The sequence below is a fragment of the Lagenorhynchus albirostris genome, chromosome 19, assembly GCF_949774975.1.
Source record: "Lagenorhynchus albirostris chromosome 19, mLagAlb1.1, whole genome shotgun sequence".
Classification (NCBI taxonomy): Eukaryota; Metazoa; Chordata; class Mammalia; order Artiodactyla; family Delphinidae; genus Lagenorhynchus; species Lagenorhynchus albirostris.
Genome location: NC_083113.1, coordinates 32730655 through 32747243, shown reverse-complemented (window position 1 = coordinate 32747243; position 16589 = coordinate 32730655). Strand labels below are relative to the sequence as shown.

The 16589-nt window shown below is 47.8% G+C and overlaps 1 protein-coding gene across 3 annotated transcripts in view; it reads right to left on the bottom strand.

Annotated features, from left to right (window-relative positions):
* Nucleotides 1-10243: 10243 nt before the first annotated feature.
* Nucleotides 10244-16589, bottom strand: part of NUP93 (nucleoporin 93) — a 102698-nt gene continuing 96352 nt past the window's right edge. For 2 of the 3 annotated variants that reach the window (XM_060130521.1, XM_060130522.1), the window contains 5 exons: nt 16111-16229; nt 15227-15344; nt 14705-14788; nt 13121-13249; nt 10244-10520 (listed from right to left, as the gene is read on the bottom strand). In XM_060130521.1, the coding sequence (XP_059986504.1) occupies nt 10410-10520; nt 13121-13249; nt 14705-14788; nt 15227-15344; nt 16111-16229 (561 nt within the window). In that variant the 3' untranslated portion in view covers nt 10244-10409. Of the gene's footprint in view, nt 10521-12065; nt 13250-14704; nt 14789-15226; nt 15345-16110; nt 16230-16589 lie in introns of all 3 variants that reach the window. The other variant, XR_009537006.1, reaches the window with a different exon arrangement.

Below are 16589 nucleotides of genomic sequence, written 5' to 3'. Positions count from 1 at the left end.
CCAGCTTGTCACTTTTAAATACACCTTCAGTTTTTCTAACTTTCCTGTAAACCTTTTTGTCTTTCTTGAAAAAAATAGAGGAAAAACATGGTCATTCTGCTCGATTTTGAACTCCACGGTGCATTCCTAATCAGAATACTCCTTAATGGCAGCTTTTGGAGCTCAGGAGCCTCTGACCTGATACTGGAGCTGGGGCCAGGGGACCTAGAATCAAGGAACTGCTTTAAAAGCTCAGCTTCCCCCACCCCATCGCCCAAATTGGGTCCAGCCCTAGACACATGGAGGGAGTGGGAAGGATAAGAGTCAAAGGAGGCCTGGACCTGGCTCTGCACCACCTACCTCACGAGCTCAGGCCTGTGTGCCTTAGTTTCATCATCTGCCAAATGGATAATTCTTCTCAATGAGTGTTTTGATGATCGAGAGAGGGAACTTGTGGAAGAAGCATTTCAGAGGACATTAATATTGCTCTGCAAATATGTGTGTGTGTGTGTGTGTGTGTGTGTATGTGTATGTGTGTGTGTGTGTGTGTATTCCGCCCCCCACCCTTCCCCCAGCTCTTTAGCTACCAGAAAAGAAAGGTGGGGGTGGGGGAAGAAACCAACTCATTCTTGACTATTTAAGGCAATGCTTTTTAGTAAGGGCAGGCACTAAAATTTATTAACAAACAAACAAAAAAGTTAGGGCATTAGGAGGAGTTGCAGGGAAGGGTTGCTTGGGATCAGAAGGTGGAAACCCAAAGAGAGTTGGATTTGGTCATTTGCATTCATCACAACTCGGGCTTCGACAGGGCAAATGTCCAGAGGATCCCAGAAGCCCAGAGAGAGGGTCTCCCCCATTACCTTGTTGCCCCTTTACCAGACACTTGAAATAAGCTACTGACCTCCTTAATATATATCCCAAACGATCTTCTGCCGGTGGTCACCAAGGGTTCAGCTGCAAGATGACACTTGCCATCCGGAATGCATTTGTGCTAAAGTGGGGAAGGGGCTGGATCCAAAGGGAGTCTGCCCTCCAGACGCGGTCCCTCTGGCTGGGTGCGAGTCCCCAGGGTATGGAGCCCTACAGCAGGAAGTCCGAGGGGCTTCACGTGGAGCGGGAATCGAGTCCTCACTCCCAGCGAGCTTCGTTAGCAGCAGCACTGAGTGCTGGAGAGGCTCAGGACAAGCCCGGCAAGGCCTGTACCTGCCAAAGGTGGATGCGGGAAGGCTGGGGGCAGGTGGACACTAGGAAAGAACACCCCTGATGAGGGCCCAGGGATTCGGCCAGAGTTGTCAGATGGTCATTCACTTGTGATTTCCTGGGAAATGGACACTGCGGTCCCCGCCACCCACCCCCCACACCCACAGTAATGCATTTCAACTGGTGTCATTTTTACTGATTAACCATCAACATCAAAAACCATCCTAGACAACTAGCTTTGACCTTGGTGGGTACACAATGGGCAAGTTGACCCAATGGGCCCTAAGTAGTTAGAATTTTCATCTTCCTATTTAGTGCATCTCTGACAATCTATGATTTATTGAAAGTCCCTGTTGAGGAACGTGGGGGGAGTCCACATTTAGAGGGGCCTACTTCACTCCCTGCTTCTTCAGAACAATGGTCTTGACCCTGTTCTTGACCCAGGACATGAAAATCACCTGGGGAACTTTAAAAAACCAGTCAGCGCCTAGGCCCCTCCCCAGACCAATTAAGTCAGAAACTCAGGGGGCAGGGGCTTGGAAGCCACTAGTTTTAAGAGCTCCCCAGGTGATCCTAATCGGTATCCAGGGTTGAGAATGGCAGAGCTGGGGCTATAAGCTTGAGAAAGATGTGTTGATTAAGGCTGTGCACAGCACAAAATCTGGCTTTTCTTGATAAAGGTAATGCTGATTTAGGGTTCTTAAAAATAATCTTTCATGTTGTAAAAGGATTTTAAAGAGCTTTTTTATCCTGGGTAGACTCATGAATATATAAGCAGGTTATCAGCCCTTTGCTTGAATTCACTGCCTAAGGCCAACAGACAGCTTTACAGTTATTGATTTGTAAGACAAGTGTGTCCCCAAATGAGACCACCCCTTGTCACTCTGCCTGATGGACCACACACCCCAGGTGCAAACCCCACATACTCACCTCTTGGACAAGGTGGATGCCCCACAATCAGGTTTCTGCTCAGCCAGGAAGGGCTGCACATGAGGCCTGTGACCTCTGGCAGTTCTCCACCTGGCTCCAAGGCCCCTCAACTCACCTGAGTCCTGCTGTTTCCCCAGCTTCAAGGTCATAGGAGAGATTAACAGCTGCATGAGACTGCTGGGGCCGAGTGGGGAGCTGGAGTGGAGCTCACTGTATCATTCTGGGATGGCTGGGTGGCCACACCCAAACCACGCTGGCCCCCCACCCCACCCACCCCTCTGCGGTCTGGATCCTGGTCAAGTGCAGATGGCTCCTGCATCCCCCAGCCACAGGAAATCTGATCTTCTTTATCTAGCCCTTTCTTGTGGCATTTCCTAAGGCTTCCTATTTTATTATAGTGTCTGTGTGCACGCACACACCTGCTTATCTCTTCTCCCCGCCTACCACACCACACCATGAGCTTACAAAAGCAGGAAATGCAACTCGGTCTCACCTAGGAAGAAGCCCTTTGCTGTTGGTCTCACCTCAGTAAAAGGTAAGCTTCTTGAAGGCAGGGATATCAATTCATTTCACCACTGTGTCCTAGAACAATGCCTGGCACAGGATAGATGCTCAAACATTTGTTGAACTGCATTCTTCAATCAGCGGTCACTGAATCAACAGGAATCACAACTTGAACTTGACATGCCAACGTTGGTCCCCTTGTAGCAAATTTTTGCCTTACTAATTTTAACCTAAATTTGTCTCTTGCAAAAAACAAAAAGATTGCCATCCCTGGGGTGGGGGTAATTGAGTCCACCCTGCACCCATGTGAAAAACCTGTTGTGAAGTGCAGAAGCCAAATGGTAGAGGACATACCTATAGCCCTAGAGACCCATCTAAACAACGCTGGGAGTAGGGTGGCCAAAATTAACCTTTATTGAGGTCCCACAGTATGTCAGGCAATAGGTAGGTGATTTCTATAAATTAACCTCATATTCCCATTAGGCTGATGGAATATGATTGGTATCCCTGCTTTACATCTGAGCAATCTAGTTCTAAGCAGTCAAACGACTTGCCCTCAGTCACATGATTACCAGATGGTGAAACAGGGATTATAGCCCAACTTTCAGGCCAGCTCCAAGGCTTGTGGCGTCTCTTGAAAATGCCAGGCCCTGAGGCCTGGTGGGCTTGTTCCATTCAGGGCTCTGTGCTTGGAGAGCCTTCAGTCTTGGGCTGGTCCCTCAATATTCATTTCCTTTTCCTCCCCCCGACCCCCACTGTTGCTGAGCTCTTTCCTTTCAGAATTTAGTTTTCAAAGAAGTCTTGAATGGGGCTTCCCTGGTGGTGCAGTGGTTGAGAGTCCGCCTGCCGATGCAGGGGACACGGGTTCGTGCCCCGGTCCGGGAAGATCCCACATGCCGCGGAGCGGCTGGGCCCGTGAGCCATGGCCGCTGAGCCTGCGTGTCCGGAGCCTGTGCTCCGCAACGGGAGAGGCCACAACAGTGAGAGGCCCACATACCACAAAAAAAAAAAAAAAAAAAAGAAGTCTCGAAATCTTTCTTAGGCCTTTTGTGCTTTCTAAAGCTAATAATCGCTGCCAGCCACCAGAGGGCCACATCCCAAACATTCATATTTAGGGAATCAAAATGCCCTTTTGGGTTTGGTTTAATTTTCCTAAAAATACAAGCCAGCTGATGTGTGTGGCTGACCAGTATGAAAGCTCACCCAGGGACCCACTGTGAGTGCAAGAGGGTCAGCCGGGTGGTGAGGGTGATGCCTCTGGGCCGGCACTGTTTGGGGGGAGGCATTTGCAGCAACTGGGCAGAGGGGCTCTCCAGCCGACCTCCCTGAGGAAAATGTCTTACCCCAGCAACAGCACCGCCAGCATGCAGCTCTCCTGGGCTCTGGGGCCTCACTGCCCACCATCAGTCCTCATACTTCTCTGTGGCTGTGTGCTTCCCGGGGCTTCTATGGAAATCTGGCTGTTCCAAGGGAATGGCTAAAGCACCCCTCATTTGGGGTGACCAGTGGCCCTAACCTTGTCCTCTTTCCTCGTGGGTGGCATTTTAAAGGTTTTAACTAGGACTCCGCTGAAAAGCTTCTAGCTCTGAGATCTGGGTAAACGGGGCTACGCTTTACTGCAGCAGCCAGCTCTCCACCTGCCCCCAGCCCCTTGACAGATTCCCCTCTCCAGCCACCGGCTCTTGCCAGCTCCTGCTCCAGGAGATGCTGCAGAGCGTGGAAGAGACCACTAAGCCCTACCTGGGGTGGGCCCTACATGGGCACTTGTCTGAGGTCCAGATTTCCAGGTGATTCATCAGGAAGTGGCCCCACATAGGTCGCAGGGGCCAAAACAAGCTGAGGGCCCCCAGGCAAAGGGAATGGGCTGAAGCTCTTCCTTGTAGCTCCTTCAAGGAAAGAGTATCCTGCCACCAGGCAGCTAGAGCCTGTCTCTTCGTTAGGGCCAGGTCTCCCAGGTGGAGAGAAATGAAGACCCCCTACCTCCTCAGCCATTTGCACATCCCCAGGCAGAAGCCCAAACCCCAGACCCTGAAAACCCTTCCTGGTCAGAAACACAGGCAGATACTGCCCAAGAGAGCAGGGGACAACTGTCCTGTGACCAGGCCCAAGTCTCTCCCACCATTGAAACAATCTTGCATCCCCTTCCCAAGGCCAATAACTGGCTATTGACCCCCATTTAAAATGCTTTCCACTGAGAGCCCAGTGTCAATGGTCAGAGCTCCAACAGCTCCTAGCCCCAGAATGTATGCCACATGCTGGGTCACCATCAAAATACTCTGGATCTATTGTCCCACCACACCTCCAGCCAGACCGACCTCCCTCAGATCCCTAGCCAGGGGACTGAACTCTGAGGCTGGTGAGGGGAGAGCAAGACTTCGGAGCTGGGATGGGAGTCCTGTACTTACAGAAACCTGTGGGGACTTCGAGGACCCAGGGGCCCGGCAGGCCTTAGCCTTCCTTGCAGGGAGTGGAGAAGGGGCCAGGCCTAGTCACCCCCAGAGGCTGGGAAGAGGCACTTCTGCTGCCTTCCAAGGAGCCCCAGTCTGTGCCTCAGTTAAGGACATTCCCAGGAAAGGAGGCCTGAGAGAGGTTTCTGCTCCACTGAAGGACTGAACAAAGGGGGCACATGACACTTAGGGAGAACATTCTGGAAATTTACTGGCTACGGACAGGGGTGGTGGTGAAGGAACCATCCTAAACAGAGTAAATGCAGAAGTTACTGTACAGGAAGGAACGTGAGAAAACATATACCGACTCTCTCCCACCCTGCCCCTTCTCCCCACAAATAGCACACAGAGCGACAACGTCAGCAAAGCAAAGATGAAAGGAAAATAATCAGTCACCCAAACAAAGCAAAGAACTCCCCCCCACACATCTCTAATCAAAGTTACTGATCAAGTGAGAAAAGGCTGTACTTTGCTTCCTTGCTCTCTTTATAAGATACACATTTGAAATTCCTGACGGAAAAATACCCAGTAGAAGCTAGCAGCTGAGGTCAACGGGGGCCCACACTCATCCAACTCAGCCTGCCTGGCTCTTCAGAACTGAATTCCCCTTACTGCCCTCTCTCCAGTGACTTCATATCTCACTGTCATTTCCGCTGCCCACAGAGGCACAAACAGTGCAACAAATCAGGGTAATCCAATGTAGCTGGAGAGCTACTGGCAGCCTGTACCAAGCCTGGAAGCCTCTACGCAGCAGATGCCAGCAGAGGCCAGCCTGAATAAGGCAGTCAGAAAAAACTGGGACAAACTTATACTAAGAACTTATTCACTGTTTATCTGAAATTCAAATTTAACCAGGTGTCCTGTACTTTTATTTGCTAAATCTGGGGCAGATGAAGGGGCCTTAGCTGCAGGCCATGCCAGCCCTGGATGCCACCTGAGAGCCTGCCTAGGTCAGCTCTGCTGCGGCCAGCCAAGAGGCTACAGTATGTCTGTTTCTCTGTTGGAAGTCGCCTCTGGGATCACAGGCTCCCCTCTTTCCTGTTCAAACAGAAGCTACTATCTGAGGCAAACTCTTTTGCCCTCCCCATCCTAAGAAAGAGATTCTCAAGGACCCCAAGGGCAAAGGCAACAGGGCATATAGAGTATGCCAATATGCAATGCTGGGCCTCTGCCAGCCCCTCAACCTTTTATTTTTTTAAAGATCTGGCCTTTATCATTGTTAACAGTAAATCAAATGTCCACCCCTTCTTCTCAATGTTTCCCTACAGACTGTGCAGCTCTGCAAGTTTCCTTCTTTGAAGGATCAGCCCTGTTTTATCTAACCCCAGGAGACACTCCCCTCTACCTTCTTTCAGACTGAATGCCTGTTAAAGGCCCCTAAGTCTGAATCCAGGCATGTGGAGCTGGTACAGAGGATGTGGGGAGGGGGCTGGCACAGGAGGCCGAAGCAAAGAACCTGCTCGTTCAAACCTTTGCTGAGCGAGCCATCGTGGGCTAAATACCTAGGAGAGGGCACACAGAAGCTATTTCAAAAATCGAGATTAGGACAAAGAATTTTCCTCCCTTCCTGGGTTAGCCACTTATAACCAACAGTATTTCCACTTAGATGATCCTGGCAAAAAAAGGAAAGAAAGAGCCCACTTAGACTTCTGAACAACTCTGGGATGGGGGCTTGATGACCTGGCTATCCCCAGCTACCTAGCACAGCCCAGCACATGCAGGACTGTAACTGCTGAACTGAACTTAGGCTGACACATCAACACACAGGCCTGTTTAGGCAGGCCCTCCCTGAGCTATAGCCAGTCACAACAGTTACATGTATAAAAAGGCAAGGAGCAGCACAGATCACTTGAAAATAATTTTGGAAACATTTTAGTTAGTGGTTTTAAGCTTTTTTCCACCAACCTTTTTAGTTAGAAACAAGTGGCAAGACATTTATTTCCCTCCTGTCCCTGTCCTGTGAGGGATACTAGTATACTATGAAGCTGTCAAAAGATGGGCCTGAGATAGGTGACTTCTGAATTCAACCTACAAAGAATGAAGAACAGGGGACCATCCAGGACCTCAAAACAGCCTCATTTTCCTGCAGGGAGCTACACAATTTCCCCTTAATGAGTTGCTGACTTCCTCCTGATATTCCTGAAATGCAGGCACAAAAGCCTTTTTTTTACTGATATAAAATGAGCATCTTGAACAATACCATAAAGTGCACATCTCCATTAGGAATTTTATAACGTTTTCTCCCAATTTGCTGGACACAGGGCTCAGTCAATCTCTATGACTGACTGAGGCTAAGTGAGAGTCCAGGCAGGCTGGGGCCTGCCAGCACTCTGGTGGGCCTGGGACAATGCCCCAGCTTGGGGTTTTATTCAGCGTTTGGCATGCCTGAGTCACTTTCTGAGTGACATAATGGAAATGTGGCAGTGATGTGAACTACCTAATGAGCTAGACAAAGGTTCAGATGCCTAATGGAGAAACAATGATTGTGGGGATCAGTGTAAAGCAGTAGGACGTTGGCACATCTGCACGTTATAGTTAAATTATGTATTAAAGCTTTGGCCAAAACAGTTCACTCAAACAGAGCGGGCAGGCGTGAGAATCCAAAGAGTAAATGCTCCTCAATTTTTTTCCCCTCTACATCAGCAAGTGCGGGATTCTGTGGGAAAGTCTATAGTACTGTTCTTCAAGTAACCTAAACCCTAGAATTTAAATGATTCATCAAAAGAATAACAATAGTGGCTGCTCTACTGCCATTACAAGTCCCTAATTAGACTGTAAGTTATTGGAGGGCAGGAGCAGGGCCTACATTCTGGCTTCAGTGTGCGTGGGCATCTCCTGCTCTTTGATGAACGCATCCAGCTCAGGAGTGATAAAACCAAAGGATTCGCACTCTGAGAGCTCACTAGTTCCACTTGTTTTCCCTTAGAAGTTAGGCGGCCACGGTTGTTTTAAAAAAAAAAAAAAAAAAAATCAAAGGAACAGAGTCCATGCAATCACATCCCTAGGCCTCTGAAAGGGACTCAGATCAAGTCAGTACATCCCTCTGAGTGTCTCAGTGAGTTTATTATGAGCCACTTGGAGGCAGGCACTGACCCTGTCAGCCTCCAAGTACCCTTGATTTTGTTAGAAAGATTGGAATCTCATCCTGGGAAGATGAAAGACTACCAGGACCACTTTCTCTCAGTTTCTCCGGGTAAATGGTGAAATCATGGACCAGTATCAAGGGAAAGGATTTAGCTCCCTGACCGAGTGAGCTAAGGATGACTTTTAACCTAATAATCTATCACAGGACCATGATTTCTGGCCACAAGCTGTAACCATGAGTACACGGGAACCTGTTAGATGCTGTGGCCTTCTAAACTCGGCCTCATGTCTCCTGCATCTCTGCACCCAGCAGGCCTTGCTTTACCACAGAATCCGTCAAAAGGACAAGCCCTGGGTTTGCTCCATGAGCCTGGCCCAGCCCTTCTGGTATGAACCAAGTTACCTTATTTCTCCTATAAATGTCCCTCGCTACGCAAGTTCTCAAATGCCAACCAGGGACTGCGTTCCTCTCAACTCCACCCAGCTCCCCCTTCAGGGCAGCTTTCCTCTCCCTTCTGTCCAAGGGTAGAGGACCTCATCCCCCTCTGCAGGGCTCACGTGCAGCTCTCCTATTTGGAGCTGGCAGAACTGCATGACACAAGGAAAGGCAAATTCACAATTAATTCTCACAATGAGAATGATGAACAAGAGGTGAGCCAGGGAGCAAATACATATTTAAACACCTTGCGCCTTCTCTCCTTTTTGACACTGTTATATTTCTATCTACAAGATCTAGTATCAAAAAAGAAAAGAACCCTAAATCAAACTTTATGAAAAGTCCTCAGAATACTCTTTTTAAGGCACTGTTAAAGCAAATTGTTTGCTTTGTTTAAAATATAATCAACACATATAAATTGGGCACAACTTGCTAAATCAAGTCCCCTGCAGTGCTTGCGTTCTGAGACTTTCTTAGTAAAGCCCAATCGAAGGTGAATAGATGGGACTAGAGGAGGGAGACAGCCCCTTAGGCTACATCCTTGATAGATATAAGGGGACCCAACTGATGAACAGCAGATGGCCCCATTATCTATCTATTAGCTCTTTACTACAAGGAAAGGCAACAATTAGTATTTTTATAACCAGAGGATTGTGAGGGTAACCATGCCCTGTGACAAGAGAGAGTTTCCTCCCTAGAAGCAAAAAAGTACCTTTGGAGACTCTGGGGATCTTAACATCCTCCTGGGAGAGCCCGCCTCAGGAGCAGTCCATAAAACCGGTAGAGCCGACCATACCCAATTTCTCGTAGCCCCAGCTGGTCCATTCAGGAACAAACACTCGTCCTCACGTCCTCTCTAGTTTAGTCCAAGGCTTCGGGAGAAACAGGGCCAATGATGGGGGACAACCTCTGCTCAGGGACCACACATCCACGGTGCTGATGCCCAATGTAATGAGACCCATGAGCCGGCCCGGCCAACTGGCTTCATGAGTGGGAAAGGGAAGGAGAGGGGAAGCTGTCCAAGCAGAAGAACCAAGCACCAGAGAAGGGAAAAGAGGGGCTTAGGAGTCCTCTTGAAGAGGAGAGTACACAAGGCCAAGCAGTCGCCTCGCAGTGCTGCAGCTACAGAGGGCTCCCAGGTTTGCCCTCCCTCGAGCTCCAGCTGAGACCCCGACAAGGTTCATTTACTAGGCTATCGTTTCCTAGGCCTATGTTTTCATCTCTAGTGGGATTTCAACAGAACAGCAAACCAAATAATTTGGAGGATGGTCTTGGACCCCCGGACGCCAAGGCCCACCTTGGTGAGGTAAGAGGGAAGAGGACATGGAGTGCTTGGTATTTCACACACAAATCTTAACTTACCAAGGCTGAGACTGGCTTTCACATTCAAATAAAAATGTGAAAAGCAAACTGTGACCCTGCTACAGGGAATGTTATATCTAAATAAAAGCAACTCCCAAAGGCTTCATTTCCTTGCTCATTTTGGGTGAATTTTTAATCATTTAAGGTCAACTTTAACCAAATCACAGATGCCTATATAAGCCTATAATTTTCTGGCCCAAGCACTAGTGAAGACATTTCCTCCCACACAAATAAAAATTTGAACAAAATTTCAAAGGAAAAACAAAACAAAACAATGAAAATAAAAGAATGTGAAAAGAAATACAAATCAAAGAAATTTATTGGTGTTGACAAATATACATAATACAAAAAAACAAAACAAAACTAACACAACAGAAACAAAACCAGAAACTCCCCCCACCCTGGCAGGCCCACAGGCCTGAGGTACTGACAGCGAGTAGCCCCAGGAGCCCCTTGGAGCATCGCACTTAATTCATGAGGACCTCCATCTGCACCAGCCTCGCGTTGGTGTCCCCAGATGTCCGGTAGGGTATCATCCCAGCAAAGGTAATCAGGGCTCGGGCTTGGCTGCGGAGTTGCTGAGAGAAAGGGGAAGAAGAGAAGAAATCCAGTTAACTTCTGGGTCAGGGCACTGTCCTGAGAACCACCACCCCGGCCTTCCATTTTCTACCCCTTGGGGTCAGGGCAGATTCCCGGTGGGTGGATGACAGTCTCACCCTCCACCATCATGTTCCTCCAGCATGGTGCAGAGTTAGCAAAGCTCGGCTGCTGGGGCCTCAGTTCCAAAGCCCTTCTGCTTAACAAAAGATGGATGGGTGTGCCGGGCAAGCTGCCTCACCTGACACGTCTGACCAGCTGCTGACACGGCCCTGTGCTTCAGACTGCCTGCTCTACTTCTCTGAGCCTCTCTCTCTCCCCCAGCTGGTTTCTGTCCAACTGTTACCATGGGGTCCTGAGTTTCTTTCTAGGACCCTCATGAAGCACCTGCACTACCAGAGGCAACAGTCGTGCATAAGTGAGGCCCATTCCAGCTCTTTCCTCTCCTGCATCTTCCCCTTGCCTTCCTTTCACTCCTTACATTCCTTCCTTCCTGACAGAAGTGCTTGGTCCTCTTTTCTCAGGCAACAATATTTATGAGATTCCTGGATTGCTCCAGGAAGGAAAAAGATTTAAACTCAGGTGTTTCCAACAACAAAAATAGGAACCTTCACTCCAATTTCCAACTGATAAATTACTGAATAAAGAAACGTAAGAGAACAGCTTCAGGTTGCCCCACATTGAGGTGTGTTGGATGCTTGTACCAGCAGGAAAGGAAACCATATCTGGAATAGAAAAGGAGGGTCTACACACATCTTTTGGATCAGTAATGAGATTTTTAAGAAAAATTCAAGGGTCACTTACTAGGCTTCTTAAGGACCATTCAAGAAGAAAACTGAAAGGTAAGTGCCTTTTACCTGATATGTGAAGTAAATTGGCAAGTAAAGGTCCTAATTAATGTCCAAACCAAAAGAAATTTACTTTATGATGAGAGTATCCATCAGATTTTCTTTAAAAGTGCAAAAATGTGCATGGGTTCTCCTGCCTAACTTGCAGCTACTTTACGTAAGCTCTAGGGGTATGCAGGCCAAGGGACCCATCCACTCCCTGGCAACACTGCAGCTTAAACCATGAGGCCAATTCTTGGGCAGGCAGCTTTTACACATAAGTCTTTCCTCGACTCCACCCATCCCTTCCTTTCATTACAAAGGAGAGCGGTGGGTAAAAGGAAGACAGGAGAATGGCTTTATCCATCATATGTAAAAACTAAGTGCCTAAAAAAGAGAGACTAAAACACACAGCGTGTGAGTCCAGCTAGTCTTAAATCAGTTCCCTTCAGATGTGGAAAATGGACCTGCCAGGCCACCAGCTCTGCTCTCTGTGAGCAAGCCCTGCTCTGACCTGTAAGCAGTACAGAGAGTATCAGAAACGCCCACCACTTCAGTAGTTGTATTCACAACAGCACTGCTGCCAAGGCCCCAGCACAGCCAGCCCACTGCTGGCACATCTCCTATGTAGGCTCTTGCCTGTCCAAGGGCAGACGGCAGACCTGCAGCTGCCTCTCATGCACACACGGATGGGCCTACCACGTCAGAGGACCACTTCTGAGCACTGCTATGTATGCTGCTAAAGGTGAAAATTCCCACCGTCACTCACGAGGCAGAGGTTCTGACAGTGACAATGCCTGTAGGGGTCATAGCAGAGAGAGCCCTCAGATATCCGTGGAGGCGGGAGATAGATTTTCAAGGCTCTAGTTTCTTGATTGCCAAAATCAGGTATGGCTGTTGTACACCATACTGAGAGACTCACCAAACATTAAGTGGAAATGTTAAGGGAAAGGTAATTCTAAAACACTGCCTGTTTTAATGGTTTAATTGGAAGTCCAATGCGCTATCCATTGCACGACGGAATTAATGGTTTAATTGGGTCAAACACCTTTCTTTCCCCTTTTGTCAAATCAACTGTACACCATACACTGTTGGAATCCCAGGGTTCTATCTACCTGGACTCTGCGTGACCCAAGCAATGCCGGAGGCCCCACAGGCAATGGAGAGGGCACTGGCCTTGGTATCAGACAGACCCGGCTTCCAGACGTGGCTCCTTCACCTACCACCTGAGGGGCCCACAAAAGCAAGACACCTCCTGACCCAGGCCTCAGATCCCTCAACTGTAAAATGGGGATAACGACTGTCCTAGGTACCTCTCTGGAGTCACTGTGAGATGACAGCAGAAACAAGGTTTGCATCAAATTGTTGACCAAAAGTAAGTATGGTTTTCATGAAAGTGCTGAACTGACACTCATAAAATGACCTTCTATTTAAAAATATTTAAAATAAAAATATATTTAAAAAAAAAGGGCTGGAATTCTTGTGGAATCAGTATAAATTAGCATTTTGATTTTTTAAAAGGTGATATTCGCTGACTTAGCACATCTTTGTTTTTTAGCTTGAGAAGAGTAGCAACCCCATTAATGTTCGATTTCTTCCGGGAGCCCCCGACACAAACTTTACCCAGCTGCCAGGTAGTAAAGAAACGAGCAATTTAGGGTCATGAGCAGTGGTCTCATGAGGTGCAATGGACAGCAAACCAGAAAGGTGGTTCTCAGCGATGGCTCTGGCCAACCATCTGGCTGGGATCTTAGAGAATCACGGTCCTCGATGACTCGCTGGGGCCTGGATGCCGATGATGGACTTGTCCCCTTGAGCCTCTTAAACTGTGTGAACAAGATGTTCATGGTGGCGAGAAGCACTTCTGAGAGGTTGTGCCTGACCTGCACAGAGGGACACAGATGAAGTAAGGAGAAAGAACCAAGCCCTGGGGCCAACTACAGGTTGGGGAAGGGGGGAGCAGTGCTCCAGGAAGGCCTGGTCACATCACATCTCCACAGCTGCCAGGTGGAGCGCCACACAGCCACCAAAAAGGAGCTGATGGCATTGAAATGTCAAGCGTGAAAGCAAAGCTCAGGCAATGCTACTCAGAAGGTCAGGTAGGTCACTCTTCTGATCCCTTGTTTATGCCAGTCCTCCTAGGCAGGGGCAGTGAGCAAAACGCATGCCCACTACGTCTGGCCAGCAAGAGTGATTAGCAAAAGCCTGCATTTGAATGTCAGCAGGCAGGGACGCATACACTGGTTCTCCAGTCCCTACCACTCCCCACTGTCTCAGACCCACCAGACTGTCTCCATGGGACCAGCACAGCCCGAGCAGAGTCCTTGGGAGTGTCTATGAGGACAGGCCCTGGTACAACACTTCAGTCCATGAAACACTGAATGATGTAACCAGGGGAGGGCAAGAATCAACAGAAGGAGTGGCTAGGGGTAGAACTGCAGCAGGTGTGAAGGGATGGTCGGCAAGAGGTAAGACCTCCTGAACTGTGTGTACCACAGCAGGCAGCTGCCTCACCACATGTGCAGAAGCCGGCCTTTCTTCTTCCTCTAGAACAGAAACATGCTTTCATAAAAGGAATGTGCTTACTAATGGTTTTAAATTGAAACACTGTTAGGAACATCCTGGAACCAGGCAGCTGGCCCTCAGTGCCTGTGGTTCTAGAGAAGAGTCTTACCCTTAGCTGCACATGGGAATAACCAGGGGAGTTCTGGGCTGCAGCTCAGATCAGGGAAACCAGAATTTCTGGGCCTGGGCACACAGATTTTTTTAAAGGTCTCCTAGCAATTCCAGTGTGCAGCCCAGTTGAGCACCCTTGGGCTAAGCAGTGGCAACATGCTAGAAACCCTGCAGAGAGACAGTAGCTCTGGGGCTCTTGGGCTGATAACTGAGTCCGTGGTCACTGCACCTGCTTCTTGAGACAAAATGGTTCAGAGAAGGGAAAGAAGGACGTGAATCATGATGCATATTTCATGTACCCAATGGAACTACTTAGACAAGATCAGAGTTAAGCACTGACATACCCTCTAGAACAAGTGCATAATAAAGAATCAAACCAGATCCCACAGGATCAACAAGAAACCTGTTTCTCCCAAGAATATGTCTGGTCTCTAAAGCGAGTGTATTTTCTGAGTCAGGAACTCAGACTATAATCTGATGGGGATATGTGTACTCACAGAAAAACCAGCCCAGGATACCTGAAATTGGACTTGTCTTAGAAAACTCAGTCTGGATGGTGACTGTTGTAGGACTGTTAAAGTTATTGGCTATGTTAAAACAAAAGCTTTCAGTTAGAAGTGGGGGAAAAAAGAATTTTATAATTCAGGAAGAAAAGGACTCACCTCATCACTGAAATTTCTGAAGGCAGCCACTCTCTCTTCCACACTTTCCTGATTCAGGGGCACCAGCTTCAACCGATCAATTATCTATTTAAAACAAAACCCATCGGTCCCATATGATACAACCATCACAGTCATTTCATCTCCTCAAACACATAGTCAGCATCTAACACATTCATAGTGGGCTTCTTAATAGGAAATGCTAATCCCCTCATTCAAAGGCTTTGATTCTAACTTGCTGACTGACTCAATTCCTATCCTCGTTTTCTGAGGCAGTTTTACAATTCAGAGATTTCAAATTACTGAGAAACCTCTCTGTTTTTAGACTAAAGAACAAAGGAAGAGAAAAAGGAAAAAAAGAGCAACACAGAAATCCCTTTTATATTCACAGGATCATACTTGTCCTTCTTCACTTAACAGGCATACTGGTGACACTTCCTTTGTTTTAAATGAATCTCACGAAGTGTTTTGATTTTTCAAGGGCATACATTAACCTGCACTTCAAACACCCCTCCTGAAACTTACATCAAAGGCTCTGTCAATATGCCCACTGTGATACTCGTCAAAAAAGGTGATCAAGTCCAACAGAAGATAGAACGTGGAGTCCACAAATTTATTTGCACTGATTCCCTGAGCCCTATACCTGAAGGACAAAAAAGAAGTAAGGGGGGTATATTAGGAATTTCTGTGCAATCTATAACTTGAGGATAGCATCTAAAAAATGTCAAACAAAACCTCTTAAACTCTCTAGATGAAGTGAACTAAGGAGTGGAAAATAGTGTTTCTTTTGAAATGGCCAAGCATTTGATGGCGGGTTTGACAGAAATCCACCTATAAATGTTCTGTGTGAAGCACAGTTCTCTTGCCTCAGCCCCCATCTCAGCAAGCATCTCCAACCCAGTTTTCACTGGGTCACTTTATTGGGCGTATCTGCAGAGGGCACAGAAAGTGACAGATATTGCCCCAGCCTGGGAGTTACACTGGTTAAAGTATGATAACTCCTCGAACTCATGGGGAGGAAGGTAGCTTCTGAAACACTGGCCACTACATCTCTAAGAATTTCCCCATCCATCCATCCATCACTAGCTTTGTTCCAAAATGTCTTTGAGATGGCTGCTAATGACATATAGATGAGTATAATGCCTAGAATTAAACCTCATGTACAGGATTAAAATGTTGAGATACCCTTTCATACCCTTCCTTTTCGCAAGAATGTTTACCAAGTGACAGTGCCAAGTGACAGTTGGTTATGACGTGGGGGAACAGGAACTGTCAAACTGTCAGTGCTGGTGGGAGGGTGAGTGAGTAGAGCCATGCTGGGGAACTCTTTGATGCTACGGTAAAGCTGAAGATGCGTCTGGGTGGGCGCTGGGAGCCCCGGGACCCCCCGGAGCCAGCCCCGGCCTTACCGCTCCGCGACGGAGAGCGCCATGTTCTTCAGCCTCTCCTTGTTGGACTGCGGGGCACTGATCTGGGGGACGACAGGGCTGAGCAGTTTGTTCATCAGCTCCAGCACCTTGTCAGCATTCTGTTCGGTTTTTTAAATTAAGAAAGGAATCAATTAAAAATAATCAATAAGAGGAAAAAACCTAAATAACCGAAACCAAAGAGGGAACTTTTGTTCTGTATCTTGATCTGGGTGGTGATGACACAGATACATACCTGTGGGAAACTCATCAAGCTGTTCACTGAATATGTGTACATTTTTCTACTTTTTAATTAGACCTCAATCAGAACACTTTTAAATGAAAGGAAAAATGAATTATAACCCTCTTTTTGCCCACGTTGGTCAGCTGAGAAAAGGAGAGAATGTACTCTTCTTCAGGCCCTAACAGTCATCGGTATTCCCCGCATGTTCTCTCAACGAGCTACTTCCTCCAGTTCTCTC